This window comes from Tenrec ecaudatus, chromosome 5, assembly GCF_050624435.1.
Source record: "Tenrec ecaudatus isolate mTenEca1 chromosome 5, mTenEca1.hap1, whole genome shotgun sequence".
Lineage (NCBI taxonomy): Eukaryota > Metazoa > Chordata > Mammalia > Afrosoricida > Tenrecidae > Tenrec > Tenrec ecaudatus.
The window spans coordinates 107,132,201-107,147,795 of record NC_134534.1 but is presented as its reverse complement, the minus strand read 5'-3'; the positions used below and the strand labels follow the sequence as shown (position 1 = coordinate 107,147,795).

Here is a 15,595-nt window from a genome sequence, read left to right as displayed (position 1 = left end):
TGTGACCTCTTCCCTGGGAGAGGGATAGCAGAGAAGGGGGGAAGGGAGACTCCGGATAGGGCAAGATATGACAAAATAACGATGTATAAATTACCAAGGGCACATGAGGGAGGGGAAAAAAAAAAGAGGACCTGATGCGAGGGGCTTAAGTGGAGAGCAAATGCCTTGAGAATGATTGGGGCAGGGAATGTATGGGTGTGCTTTATACAATTGATGTATGTATATGTATGGATGGTGATACGAGTTATATGAGTCCCTAATAAAATGTAAAAAAAGAAAAAAATGATTAGGGCAAAGACTGTACAGATGTGCTTTATACATTTGATGTATGTATATGTATGAACTGTGATAAGAATTGTATGAGCCCCTAATAAATTGTTAAAATTTAAAAAAAACAAAAAAAACTATGGGTATCTTCAAGGAGATTGTAGGCAGTTTCTTTTTTTGACTATTTTGTACTTTCCTCCGCATGGTATATCCTTCTCCAGAGAGTGGCCGCTCCAAATAACATGTCCAGAATACATGGGATGAATGCTCGCTGTACTGTCTTTAAGGAGCGTGTTGGCTGTACTTCCAAGACTGATTTAGTTGTTCTTCTGGCAATCCAGGGAACTTTAAATACCTTCCACTAACACATAATTCAAATGTATCATTTCTTTTTCAATCTTTCGTAATCATTTCCTACTTCCACATGCATATGAGTTGAGTGCAAATCACATGGCTTGAGTCAGACAGACACACCTTAGTCTTCAAAGTCACATTCTTGCTGTTTGAAACTTTCCAGAGGTTTTGTGTAGCAGATGATCCCAGTGTAGCATGTTGTCTAATTTCTTGGCTGCTGCTTCTATGAGATTGATTGTGGATTCAAGCAAAATCAAATCATTGGCAACTTCATTGGTTTCTCCATTTATCATGACGGTGTCTGTTGGTCCCGGGAGGATTTTCGCTTTCTTTACATAGACGTCTAGCCCACACTGAAGGATCCAGTCCTTGATCTCCTGCTAGGGCTTCAAGTCCTCCATACTTTCAGCAAGCAAGTTTGTGCCATCTGGTCGTTTGTAGTAAACCTTTCTTCAGTCCTTTTAGGTATACAGCATATAGGTAGATAAAAATTCGAAGGTTAAAAAAAGATACCTTCCAAACATTAAACAAAGGAAAATAGGAAAAGCTGTTCACATCAAACAACTAGACTTCAGAGCGTTGAAAACTGTCAGGCACATTTAGTAATGATTCAGGTGTCAGCAATTTATATCTCATGATTGTAGATTTGTATGCACCAAATAATAGCTCACTGAACGGAAATAAGTTCTGACTCATATCTAGTGACCCTACAGGACAGGGTAGCCTGGTGGTTTTGAACTGGTGACCTTGCGTATTGAAGGCCAACTCCTAACCACAAAGCTACTAGAGCTCATCACCAAAAAATAGGACTACAAAATACATGAGGCAAAATCTAATAAACATTAACAGAAGAAATAGATACATGGACAATTATATTATGAGAATTCTTTTTCAAAATTTGATAGAACCACTCCGCAGCAATACTAAGAGCTCGCCGTTTTTATCCACATGTGATTCACATTTATAGACTGCATTACCCAACAATTACAGAACACATTCTTTTCAAAGGCCCACAGAAATCCAATATAGCTTGGCCCATAAAATGTACCTCAACACATTTACAGGGTTTAAACCATGCAAAGTTTATTCTCTGAACTCAATGGAACCAAGCCAAAAACACAGAGATAAAATTCTTGATACACTTAAAACGCTTGGGCAGTCAGGGCATTCCATGCTGTCCCTCTTCAGTGTTCTTTGAATGTTGTTAGGTGTCATCATGTCTGCCGCACACAAAACGCCTGTGCATAGCAAACTAAACACTGCATGATGCTGACCCGCACTAACCACACTTGGTCCTTTGCCTCCGCCCTTTCATGCAGCCACTGGCCGTTCATCTTATTGAGGGCCTTCCTCCCTTTTGCTGCCCCTCTGCTTTACCAAACATGATGTCCTCGAGGGACTAGACTCTGAACACGTCCACAGTATGTAGGATGAAGTATTGTCATCCTTCTCTCTAAGGCGCACGCTGTCCTGACTTATCGGAATTGCGGGAACCAATGAAATTGGGAGAGCCAAGATTAGGCCTTAGGGTGGGTGGGCAAGGTCTTCTAACAGTTCTAGTAGAACAGTACTTGCTGCAGCCACAAAGAAACAGCAGGTTCATATTGTGACCGAAATAGCTTCTTTACTGGTGCAACTTTACTGGCTTCTTCTCACCAGTGCAGTTTTAACTTTCCTTATAACTTCTTCATAATAAGCTTCTGTGATTATCTTGTGCCCTTTGAGAAAATCTATCAAGCGTATTCTGTTCGTTTCATAACCAAGCAGCTGCCGTAAATCTCTGATTTGACCCTGTGGAAGCTTAGACAAGTGCATTACTGAGAAAGCTTGTCTGCACCATCCCCTGTAGTAGAGACAGCATAAAAACACTTTCTGTAAATATATCAACTATAACCCTTGTAGCAGTATTTTTAATGCTTACTAATTTTGTCCGTGTCTAAGGTATTTGACAGGCTCAGTATTTTTGTTTTTTAAAAATGGTTTTATTGCCATTTCATCCTCATGTCGTATAATTCAATAATTTAGTCATATCAAGAAGAATTATACAATCATTAGCTCAATCAATTTTAGATCATTTTCTTCTTCCTTTGCCTCATTATTATTCGTGTTGCTAATTTGTAAGTTTAGCAAAAGTATACATAACAAAACATTCTCCAATTCATGAACTTCTACATATATAATTGTCATTGATTGTACCCTTGGTTTTGTACAACTATTTTTTATATACTTTTCCAAATTATCCTACCACTATTGACATAAACTCAATATCCCCTAAGCACAAACTCTTCCTACTTCACCCATGGTAACCATTTTGGTCATGCTTGTTTTTTTCCTTTCTTTTTGCCCCATTTATGCTTTATATAATATTTACATACACGTCCATAGTTAAATGTAGCAATATTTTATACATACCTAAGGAATTGACAACAAATTCAAACAGACTTACAGTAGCCAAAAATTGGAGCTCATGAAGTATTATTCACCACAAAGAAAATTTTGGGGTTACAACATAAATGAACCCTAAAAATGCTAGCTAAGTTAAATAAAAGGGACAGTAAAGGACAAATACTGTATTATTCTACTTATGCCAAATACTTAGAAATAGACAATAGGTTGGGTAAAGAGTTTCTGATTGGGTTGATGGAACAGTTCTAGAAATAGCTGGTTTACAGCAAGAATGTTGTCATGCTCCCGTTGTTCACTAGTAGTAGTTGGCAATAGCTGACCGCACGCACTGAGTAAATCTGCAGAAGACCTAGCTCTTGAAAGAGCATGCTTGCCACTTTGAACTGAGATTTCCGTGGTACACGCAGGCGCTGCATATGCATGGGACAGGAGGAAGTGAATGAGGAAAATTGAAGTTGGAAGAAGACAAAACAAATCTGTCTTGGAAGAGGTATAACTAGACTGCTTTTAGAAGCTAGCATGGTGAGACATGCTGTGGACATGTTGTCCAGAGAGACCAGCCCTAGAAAAGGTCGTCATGCTTGGTTAAGGAGGACGGCAGCGAAAACGAGGAAGGCCTCAATGAAATGTAGCAATGTTCATGTAGTGGCAGCGGCTGCACATTGAGCACCAGTGTGTGAATGCTGCCAAATCGGGCAATTTTTTGTTCTGTTGTACATAGTGTTGCTGTGATTTGGAACTGAGTCCGGAGACCTCACAACAGCAACCTTTACCATAACAAAGAACTAACCCAAAATAAATCATGAAATTAAATGTGAAAAATCAAATGAGGATGTAATAAAAACCTCAGACTTCACGGTGAGGAAGAGAGTTAAGACAGGGCAGCAGAAGACCAGCTCATAAAATGATGTGCTGCATAAAATCCCATAAGAAGTGTAGTCTGGACTACTGACTGCAAGGCTAGCCTTTCAGACTCCCGAGCTCCATTGGAGAAAGTTGATGCTGTCTCTTCCCATAAAGATTTGCAGTCTCCAAAAGCTTGCACAGGGTTACTGTGAGTCAGAATTCACTCGATGGCAGGGCGTTTCCTTATGGTTTTAAGCTTTCTCTCTTCCCAGCCACAACTCGCTCTGAGTCGTTTATTTTTTATGCTTTTTAGGTGGAGTTTTGCTTCTAGAAAATCCAAAAGGTGATAATAAGTTGGACCTTTTAAAAATGAAGAGTGTTGTTACTAGCATTTTTGGCATTGAAAATAGACAGCTGGCTGTCTACTGTGATGAAACAGGTATGTGGAAAGTCATGAAATGTCTATGTCCTGTGACTTGTGTTAAATTGATTTTTATGTATTATCACTTACATTACATAACCTTTCCTGTTTCTAAGGGAAAGAGTGCTTACCATATGTACTCAAGTATAAACCGACCCGAATATCAACTGAGGCACCTAATTTTACCATAAAAACTGCATTTAAAATGTGCTGGAAAAACTCGACTTATTCATGCGTATACAGAAATTAAAAAAGACTTTGTCACTACTTCGTTTTGTGATCGAGATGCAAGAACACATTAAATGATGTGGGTTTAGGAGCACTGATAAGCAGTTACATATTGGGGTGCCAACTGCAAAGTTAGCAGTGTGAAACCACCATGAGTTACAGCCTTAGAAGCTCAGAGATAGCGTTCTGCCTTGTCCTGTAAGGTATCGATGGCTCAGAAACCACTCTGGCAGTGAGAGAGAAGCTTGCATGTTGGGCAGCTGTCCATGAGTTTGACTCCACATTTTCTCCATCGGAGAAAGATGGGGCTTCATTTTACTTACTCACTTTATCATTTTAATGCTAATTTTTCTGAAACAGCCAAATAATTTAACTATAGAGCAAATTTAAATAGCCAACACATAATGGAAAAATAGCTGAACTTCAAGAGAAATCAGGAATAATATGTGTAACTAATAATAATAAGTTATTATTAACTACTGGTTATCCACAAGGTTGGCAGTTTGAAACCACCATTTGTTCTGCTCAAGAAAGATGGGGCTTTCTGTTTTCTTAGAGTTAAATCCTTGGAAACCCACAGGGACAGTTCTAACCTGTACCATAGAGTCACTATGAGTCACCATCGCCTCAGTGGCAGTGTTTTTATTTGTTTTGATTTTTGCTTCTGTTTCTAATTACTACTTTGATGAGCTCTGCTGCCAGCAGCCAGTCAGCTGAAAGGGAATTTCCTCAGGTATGTACCCTGCTTCCAAAATCTATAGACCTTTTTTGTCAAAGTCTCTTGACTTTTCACTAGATCTGGCTCACGAATATCTTGGCTACCACATTGTCTGCCCAACATGGGAGTCCTTGTGTCAGCACCCTGCCATTTTATCTGCCAACCATGGACTCATTCACCTCTGTATCCACCAGCCTGCCATCTGATCTGCCAATCTTGGGTGTATCAGCTCCGAGAGATTTGTGTAGATCAAGAGAGGCCTCTAGCCTGGAATTGACCCATGGACTTAGAACTTGCCAGCCTCTATAACCACATGAACCATTGCTATAGGAGAGTTCTCTCCATAAGAGTGACTTCAGAAAGTTAGTCCAAAAGTTCCACTATTTTTAATTCCATTTTCCCACAAACTTTTCTTAGCCCCTTACTATTATTACTGTTACTCATATGTAAGTTTTACTGACTTTGGTTCTCTAAGAGAACCCAACCTATGGCTATTGGTAAAAACCTCAAAAGTGGTATGGCAGAAACTGGCAAAGTAGTCATGTATTCACTTAAGATTAAGAAAATTTCTGACTTGGATCCACAAATTTACTTTGTAAGTTAGTAGAAAGCACTAATCTCTGTCTCCGGTGTCTGTAGAATGAGATAGGAGAGTGAGGACAGACTGGAATCCACATCTGTGTAGCACATATCTACTGCAGGCAGCCTGCACAATACAGTGTTGATGACTTTGCCCTGGACATGAGTGCTCCCCGCAGCTGGGTTCACGGTCCTGCGTGAAAGAAGCAGTAAAAGCACACTGAGGCGAGGAGCAGCAGGCCGAGCTCTCCTAAGATAAGGGAAAATCCAGCAGATCCCTGATAGATGTGCTTTCTGCTTTTATTTTCATGTGCCCTTTTTTTTTTTTTAAACGTTTTATTAGGGGCTCATACAACTCTTATCACAATCCATACATTCCCCACCCCAATCATTCTCGAAGCATTTGCTCTCCACTTAAGCCCTTTGCATCACGTCCTCTTTTTTTTCCCCCTCCCTCCCCGCTCCCCCCTCCCTCATGTGCCTTTGGAATTTATACATCGTTATTTTGTCATATCTTGCTCTATCCGAAGTCTCCCTTCCCCCCCTTCTCTGTCCTCCCTCTCCCAGGGAGGAGGTCACATGTGGATCCCTGTAATCAGTTACCTCTTTCCAACCCACTCACCCTACGCTCTCCCAGCATCACCCCTCACACCCTTGGTCCTGAAGGTATCATCCACCCTGGATTCCCTGTGCCTCCAGTCCTCATATGTACCAGTGTACAACCTCTGCCCTATCCCGCCCTGCAAGGTAGAATTCAGATCATGGTAGTTGGGGGGAGGAAGCATCGAGGATCTGGGGGAAAGCTGTGCTCTTCGTCGGTACTACCTTGCACCCTGACTGACCCATCTCCTCTCCTAAGCTCCTCTATGAGGGGATCTCCAGTGGCCGACACTTGGGCCTTGGGTCTCCACTCTGCACTTCCCCCTTCATTCAATGTGGTATATATATATATATATATATATATATATATATATATATATATATATATATATATATATATATACATACACATACATTCTTTTTTTTTTTTTTTTTTTGCATGATGCCTTATACCTGGTCCCTTTGGCACCTCGTGATCGCACTGGCTGGTGTGCTTCTTCCATGTGGGCTTTTTTGCTTCTCAGCTAGATGGCCGCATGTTTATCTTCAAGCCTTTAAGACCCCAGACACTATCTCTTTTGATAGCCGGGCACCATCAGCTTTCTTCGCCACATTTGCTTATGCACCCATTTGTCTTCAGCGATCCTATGATGGAGGTGTGCAGCCAATGATATGATGATTTTTTGTTCTTTGATGCCTGATAACTGATCCCTTTGGGATCATTTGCTCACTCAGGCTGGTGTGTTCTTCCATGTGGGCTTTGTTGCTTCTGTGCTAGCTGGCCTCTTATTTATCTTCAAGCCTTTAAGACCCCAGTCACTATCTCTTTTGATAGCCGGGCACCATCAGCTTTCTTCACCACATTTACTTGTTCAGCCACTTTGGCTTCAGCAGTTGTGTCGGGAGAGTGAGCATCATAGAGTACCAATTTAATAAACGAAAGTATTCATGCATTGAGGGAGTGCTTGAGTAGAGGCCCAAGGTCCGTCAGCCACCTTAATATTAAACCTATAAATGTAGACAATTAGATCTATTTCCCCAACATCATATATATGTTTGCATGTACACGTCTTTGTCTAGACCTCCATAAATGTCCCTTGACTCCCAGCTCCTTCCTCCCTCTCCCTTGACTTTCCTCCTGCCCCACCACCATGCTCCATCCCCACCTGGGCTACAGCTATACCTCTTCTCTATGCAACCTTACCCTTGATCGTTCCCCATCAGGCCTGCCACTCCCCCCCACTACCATTTTGGGTCCCATGTTGTTCCCTTGTCCCTGTGTTTACTAACACCACTTCCTTACCCTCCTCCCCCTCCCCCACCCGGATCTGTCTGTCCCCCCGGAATTGTCTGTCCTATTGTTTTTCCTCCAGATAGTTCATCCAGCCTGTCCTATTCAGACAGACCTGTGGAGACACTAACATGCACGAAAACAGGACAGAGGAAAACAAAGCAACAGTATACAACCAGACAATAAAACAACAAAAACAAACCACTGACAAAGAACAAAACAAAACACTTCACAAAAGAAAGGCTTGTAGTTCGTTCAAGGATCGTTTGCTGGCCCTTAGGAGCGTTTTCCAGTACAGTCTGTTGGGGCACAATGCCCTGGCCCCAAAGTCCACTTTCAGCATTCCCTGGGACCTTGCCACTCCATTCCCTTGCTGTTCCACTGCACTCCCCCAGTGCTTTGCCTCGGTTTGGTGGGATCAGGTCAGGTGCAATTCCCACACTTTGTCTCCGGTGCTGTCCCCTGTATCGCCCTTAGTCACTGAGGGGCATCATGTCTCATAGTAGGGCCAGCCATGTTGTTCTCTCTGAGGACTGGCTGCTCTACTCAGGAACATCATCCTCGCGGCCTCGTGGGCCAGGCTGTGTTCCACTGTCCCCTCCTGCCCCTTCATCTGCTCCTGTGTGCTCTGATCAGATATGTCCATCTCCCGGAGCTGCAGAATCAATGTCATCTTTTGAAACAAATTCTTTTTGGGGGAGGGGCAGGAATCCACTTAATTTTTGGTGCTGGGCCCTACTCCACGCCGGGATATTGCATTCACACCTTGCGGCACTGGGTTGAAGTCTGGTCCCACTTTCCCTGTGGAGATATAAACAATACCCTCCCCTTGGGTGGATTAGTGCCCCATGCCCCCACTTCCCTTTTCTTCCTTATATTCATCCTTTTATTTTCCTTTCCCCACCTCCTCCACTGTTGTCTACCATGTGCATCCCTGGTTTTGATCTGCTCTCTGCCATACTACACAGTCTTCACCCCAGAAATGTTTGTATACAGTAGCATTTTCCCCTATGCCACTTTTGCATTAAAAAAAAAGTTTAAAAAAAATTTTTTTAATTAAAACAATTTTTTTTAATACTTACCTCAGTGGGCTCGTGTTGTACTTGTCCTTTTGTTCCTGACTTACCTCGTTTAGCATGATTTCCTCCAGTTCTTCCCATGCCGCTGTGTGCCTCATACGTTCATCACTGCTTTTTAGTGATGCGTAGTACTCCATTGTATGTATATACCACAGTTTTTTAATCCAGTCGTCAGTTGATGGAAATTTGGGTTGCTTCCAACTCCTTGCAATTGTGAACTGTGCCGCAATGAACATTGGAGCACAGATGTCTGGTCTTGGTTTGTTCCTTGCCTCTTCTTGGTATATGCCCAGTAGGGGAATTGCTGGGTCATATGGTACCTCTATTTCCATCTGTTTTAGGTATCGCCAGATTGATTTCCATAGTGGCTGTACATACGTACAGTCCCACCAGCAGTGGATGAGAGTTCCTGTCTCCCCACAGCCCCTCCAACACTTGTTGCTTTCTGATTTTTTGAATTGGGCTACCTTTGAGGGTGTCAGGTGGTACCTCATTGTTGTTTTAATTTGCATTCTCTTATGGCTAAAGATCGGGAACATTTTCTCATATGTTTGTTGGCCATTCGGATTTCTGTCCCTGTAAAATTTCTGTTCAAGTCCTTTGCCCACCTTTCAAGTGGGCTATTGACTTTTTTCTTTTTGGAAGCTAGCAGAGTATTGTAGATTTTAGTAATAAGTCCTTTGTCTGATGTGTCATTGCTAAAGATGTTTTCCCAGTCTGTGGACTCTCTTATTACTCTCTTGGTGAATTCTTTAGATGTACACATGTGTTTTATCTTCAGTATATCCCATTTGTCGATTTGTGCCTCCTCTGTGTTTGTGTCCTTCCCTATTTCTGATAGCCTGTGTATTCCCTGCGCCAAAGTTCTCAAGTTGGTCCCAATTCCCTCATTGATGGCCCTAATAGTTTGGGGTTTAACTTCAAGGTCTGTGATCCACCTTGAGTTTATTCTTGTGCATGGAGTGAGATAAGGGTCTTGCTTCATTTTTCTGCATGTGGATATCCATTTTTTCCAGCACCACTTGTTAAAGAGGGCATTGGCTTCCCATTTGATATATTTGGGGCCCTTATCAAAGATCAGCTGTGTGTATGCTGATGCTTTTACTTCTGGGTTTTCAGTTCTCTTCCATTGGTCTGAGTATCTGTCATTGTACCAATACCATGCCGTTTTGAGAACTGTGGCTGCATAGTATGTGCCAAAGTCAGGTAAAGCAAGTCCTCCCACGGTGTCCTTATTCTTGAGGAGTTCTCTGCTAATTCTGGGTTTCTTCCCTCTCCATATGAAGTTGGTAATCAGTTTTTCCATTTCTTTGAAGAAAGATGATGCTAATTGTATCGGGATAGCATTAAACTTATATAGTGCTTTTGGCAGAACTGACATCTTAACTATATTCAGTCTCCCAATCCAAGAGCATGGAATATTCTTCCATTTGTTGAGGTCGCTCTTGGTTTCTTGTAATAGTGTTCTATAGTTTTCCCTATGTAGATCTTTTGTTTCTTTAGTCAGGTGTATCCCTAGATATTTCAATGTGTGTTTGGCTATTGTGAAGGGTACCACCTTTTTTATCTCTTCTTCTGTGGTCTTATCTGATGTGTATAACAGTCCGATGGACTTCTGTTTGTTGATCTTGTATCCTGCCACTCTGCCAAACATCTCTCTTGCTTCCAGTACTCGCCTTGTGGAACTTTTGGGATTTTCCATATGTAGAATCATATCATCTGCAAATAATGATAGTTTCACCTCTTCATTCCCCAGATGTATACCTTTGATGTGACTTTTTTGCCTTATGCTGTTAGCTAAAACCTCCAGCACGATATTAAATAGGAGTGGTGACAAGGGGCATCCTTGTCTGGTCCCCTTTTTCAGTGGGATTATGTTAGTCTTTTCTCCATTGACTATGACTTTGGCTGTTGGTTTTTCATATATAGCTTGTATTGTCTTGAGGAACTTTCCTTCCATTCCTATCTTCGCTAGTGTCTTAAACAGGAATTGGTGTTGGATGTTGTCAAATGCTTTTTCTGCATCTATTGATATTATCATGTGATTCTTATACTTTTTCATGTCAATGTGACGAATAATACTAATGGTTTTTCATATGTTGAACCATCCCTGCATCCCTGGTATGAATCCCACTTAGTCATGGTGAATTATTTGTTTTATATACTTTTGTATTCTTTTGGCTAGTATTTTGTTAAGGATTTTTGCATCAATGTTCATTAGGGATATTGGTCTGTAGTTCTCGATTCTTGTGGGATCCTTGCCCGGTTTGGGTATCAGAGTTATACTAGCTTCATAGAAGGAGTTTGGGAGTTTGCCATCTTTCTCTATGTTCTGGAAATGTTTGTGTAGGATTGGTATTAGTTCTTCCCTGAATGCTTGGTAGAATTCTCCAGTGTAGCCATCTGGTCCAGGGGATTTTTTTGTTGGTAATCCCTTGATAACCTTTTCTATTTCTTCTATTGCTATGGGTCTGTTGAGATTCTTGATGTCTGCCGAGGATAGTCTAGGGAGGGATTGTTTTTCCAGGAATGTGTCCATGTCTTCCAAATTGTTGAATTCATTGGAGTACAATCCTTCATAGTACCGTGTAACTATCCTTTTGATTTCATTAGGGTCTGTTGTAATGACCCCTCTTTCATCCCTTATTCTTGCTATTGAGATTTGTTCCCTCCTTTCTTTGGTTAGGTTTGCCAATGGTCTATCAATCCTGTTTATCCTTTCAAAGAACCAACTTTTAGCGATACTAGTTTTTTCCATTGTTTTTTTATTTTCCCTCTCCTGAATCTCAGCCCTGATTTTTATAATTTCTTTTCTTTTGCTATTAGTAGGGTTGTCCTGCTGACTCAGCTCTAGTTTCTGTAAATTTTGTGTCAGCGTATCCATTATGATTCTCTCTTCCTTTCTTAGGTGTGCTTGTATTGCTATGAACCTTCCTCTGATGACTGCCTTTGCTGTGTCCCATAAGTTTTGGTACGTCGTGTGCTCATTTTCGTTGGTTTCTAGAAATTTCCTGATTTCATCTCTGATCTGCACCAGTATGCACTCCTTTTGCAGTAGAGAGTTATTCATCCTCCAATTATTTGCTCTTATTTTCTTTGTCTTCCTTTTGTTGGTTTCCAGTCTTATGGCACAGTGGTCAGAGAGAGGGGTCTGTATTATTTCAATGTGCTTAAATTTATGTAGATTTGCCTTATGCCCCAGCATGTGGTCTATCTTCGAATATGTGCCATGGGGACTTGAAAAGAAAGTGAAATTTTTTGTATTTGGATGAAAAGCTCTGTAAATATCTATTAGATCAAATTGTCTAATTGTGGAGTTTAGCTCTCTAGTCTCCTTGTTGAGTTTCTTTCCCTGTGATCTATCTTTCTCAGTGAGTGGTGTGTTGAAGTCACCCACTCTAATTGTCGAGTCTGTGATTTCATGTGTGGACTCTGTGATGCCATTTTATACTTTTTGTGTTGGGAGTTTTCCTACTTTCCTTTCTCATTAGTATGTGTTTTGTGTGTGTATCATTGTTGACTTCTTTCCATCCTTAAGCCATTGCTGTCTTGGGGTCTGTTTTCTCTTTGTTGTGCTCTGGGTGAGGTTGTTCTATGTGTTGGTCTCTTATTTATGCTTGGTGAGTGTTGTTCTTCTGCCCATACTGAGTAGGCGAGGATCTTTTGTAAGGCTGGGTTTGTTGTAACGTATTTTTTGAGTTTTTCCTTGTCTGGGAAGACTTTTACTTCTCCATCGATCTTGATCGATAATTTGGCTGTGTAGAGTATTCTTGGATTTGCGTTGTTTTCTTTCAATTTTTGGAATATGTTACTCCACTCTCTCCTTTTTTTCATAGTTTCTGCTGATAGGTCTGAGCATATCCTTATGTGGGAACCTTTATATGTGATTGCTTGCTTTTCCCTAGCTGCTCTCATGATTTTCTCCTTTTCCTCAAAGTTGGATAGTTTAACTATTATGTACCTTGGTGATTTCTTCTTGGGGTCCTGTCGTGCTGGTGTTCTTTCAGCCTCCTGGATGGTTGCTTGGTTTTCATTCATTAGGCTGGGGAAGTTTTCCTCCAAGAATTCTCTCGCTACTGTTGCAGATGACTTCTTTGTTGTGTCTTCCTCCGGTAGGCCAATAATTCTAATGTTGTTCCTCTTCATAGCATCAGACATAGCTTTTAGGTTTTCTTCGGCTTCTCTGATGCTCTTATTAGATTTTTGTTCACGTTTATTAAAGTCTGCTTGGTTGTCCTCCAAGACACTGATGCGGTTCTCTGCTTCCTCCAGTCGATTCTCAAGGAACATGATTTTGCTATTGTTTTTTGTTATTTCCTCCCTAAGCTCCTGTATTTCCCTTTGGTGTATGGCTTTTATCTCCTCTATCGTTTCATCCTTTTTCTGTACTGTTTCCTTCATATCCTGCATGGCTCCAAGCAGCATTCTGAGAGTTTCTTTTGTATGGCTTCTCAATGTCTGCTTCTTCTATGTATGTTGCTATGTTCAGCACATCTTCTGCCTTTGTCTTTTGTTTCTCCTGTTTTTTTGTTGAGGTCGTTGGGGCTGATGGCTGTTTGCATTGAATTGTTTTTGAGGGACCAGGTGCCATTTTCTAGTCTCTCTCTGGAAGACTTATAGGAATTCTTCTTCGATCAGCCTACAGCTGATTTTGCTAGGTTATTAACCTACCACTTTATCTTCCTGTGGTTTCCCTATCAGGGGAGTGCCCCAGATGGCAGGTGGGCTGCCTGCCCCAGTGTTGCAGGGGCTGGGCTGAAGTTCCTGCTATTGGTTTGAATATTGATAAGTGTTGGCTGAGCTGCCTTATGTCCCCAGGTACACAGGCAGGAACTCCCTGGTGAGGAGTCAGAGGAGTATCCCCTGGAGAGCAAGCAGGCCTTTCCCTAGCCTTGGGCTATCTATGCAGGGTGGAGCTCACCTAGCTGGGTGTGGCCCAGGCACAAATGCCCTAGGGCAATGGGAGTGTCCCGTAAGTCTGCAATGGAGTGTGAGAGAGCAGTTCAGGAACAAGAGGAGGGGACTATGCTGGGGTACAGGGAAGCGAGGGAAGGAAAAGCAACTATGGAGCTGAGTCCCACTCCCTGCCTGTGGAACTGCAAAGGCCCACTCCCTGCCCCAAGCCCCAGCGGCAATCCACAGCTGAGCCCCAAGAAGAGTCACAAGAAAGCTGCTGAGCAGCCCCCAGAGAAGTGGGGGTACAGAGAGCAGAGATGTTAACCGGCACCGCAGTGTAACTGAAGCTTGATCCCTGCCTATGGAGCTGTGGGGGTTTGGGTTCAGTCCCTGCTCAGCCCATGCGGCGCGGCAAGCTGGGGCTGTGCACCGAAAAAGCCCCTGCGCAGCCCTCCAAGGCTGCGTGGAAATATAGAGCAGAGAAGCAAACAGAAGCAACAATGCAGCTGAACACCAATCCCTGCTGGTGGAGCCTCAAGGGTCCTGTCCCTGCCCTGAGGCAGGCAGGGGAAAACTGGCTGCGCCGAGGCCAAGCCCTGCTACAGGTTCCAAATGGTCCCGGCTTGGGCAGACACAGCGGCTAGGCTAGGGTCGAGCCTCAGCCGGCTTCCACTGAGGGAAGCCAAAAGCCCCCAGCCCCTCAAAACCCCGTTAATCTGAGCCTACTTATCTTTATGATGCGCCTCCTGCGATCCAGTGGCGTTGAATTTCCCTCTGAGCAACTCTCCTGGGCTGGATTCTGCGGAGTCCCTCTGGTATGTGTTACTCCGTCGCCATCTTCCCGGAAGTCCCCCTCATGTGCCCTTTTTGGCATCTGTCAAATTGGGTGATGGAGTTAACAATTTTGATGTCCTCATTGGAACTCACTGTTTGCACCTGAAGCCAGAGTCTTTTGTGTAAACAGCAAAATCCTAACTATACTAATAATTTTTAGTTTGCTATTTCTATCATTCAGGGGAAGTGGGTGTAAATTCCACAACAAATTGGGCTCTAGCAAACATTATTGAAGTAGACCTGAAGGCTAATGGAATACTTATCATCCCTGTCCCTGTTCATCTGGAGTACTAAGTCCAGGAGGGAGCTCAACTGTAACAGGAGCTCTAGTGTCTTCAGTAAGATAAGAGCCCAAGGGCTGATTGCACTTTGTATCCAGACTTGTGCAGGTTATGATGGCGAAATTCTGATTATGAGTTCACATCATGACAATTTCTGATCATCTGAGATTTTATGTGACTGAATGCAATGCAGTGAATTATATAATATGACTCTTAATACCCATAGCCTTTCTTTCTCCAGCCAAATGACCTTCATTTTCCTGATAAGTCTAAGTAAGATTGTAAGGAAAGAGACTGATCAGATTATATGATTCAACTCTGAGCAGCTATTGACAGGGTTACTTGGAATTGCCATCCTACTGCCATTCCTCTCACAAGCAGGAAGGTGGGATCTCTACCAGAGACAAAAGAATGAGGATTGGAGCATGTCCTTTGAATCCCAAGATCTCCTCACATGGACCTCCTTGATACAGAAGACAGCATTGACACCAGAAGAGAAGCGACAGCAGACCAGGACTAGAGCAGGAAACATAGCTTTCAACTGTCCAGCCCACACAGCAAGTAAAGCTCAGTGTTTTTTTGCAATGGGGCCTGACTTCGGAAGTGGGATGCATCCGGGAACTTGGAGGAGCTGGATTTGCTGACCCAGAGAAATTGGAGCGGAGTGCCTTCAGGCTGAAGCTTACAATAGGGTATCATGCTTCCTGGGCATTTATGGGCTTCCCTGAAAGAGCATTGTAGCATTACCTGAGCGGGGCAGAAGTTACGCCAAGTGACAGTGGACTAGGCCTGCAT

The 15,595-nt window shown here is 42.6% G+C and overlaps 1 protein-coding gene across 2 annotated transcripts in view; it reads left to right on the top strand.

The window, feature by feature from the left end:
- IARS1 (isoleucyl-tRNA synthetase 1) overlaps positions 1 to 15,595 on the top strand; it is a 154,125-nt gene that overhangs the window by 116,657 nt on the left and 21,873 nt on the right. For both annotated transcript variants that reach the window (XM_075549828.1, XM_075549827.1), the window contains one exon: positions 4,187 to 4,312. In XM_075549828.1, the coding sequence (XP_075405943.1) occupies positions 4,187 to 4,312 (126 nt within the window). The remainder of the gene's footprint in view (positions 1 to 4,186; positions 4,313 to 15,595) is intronic.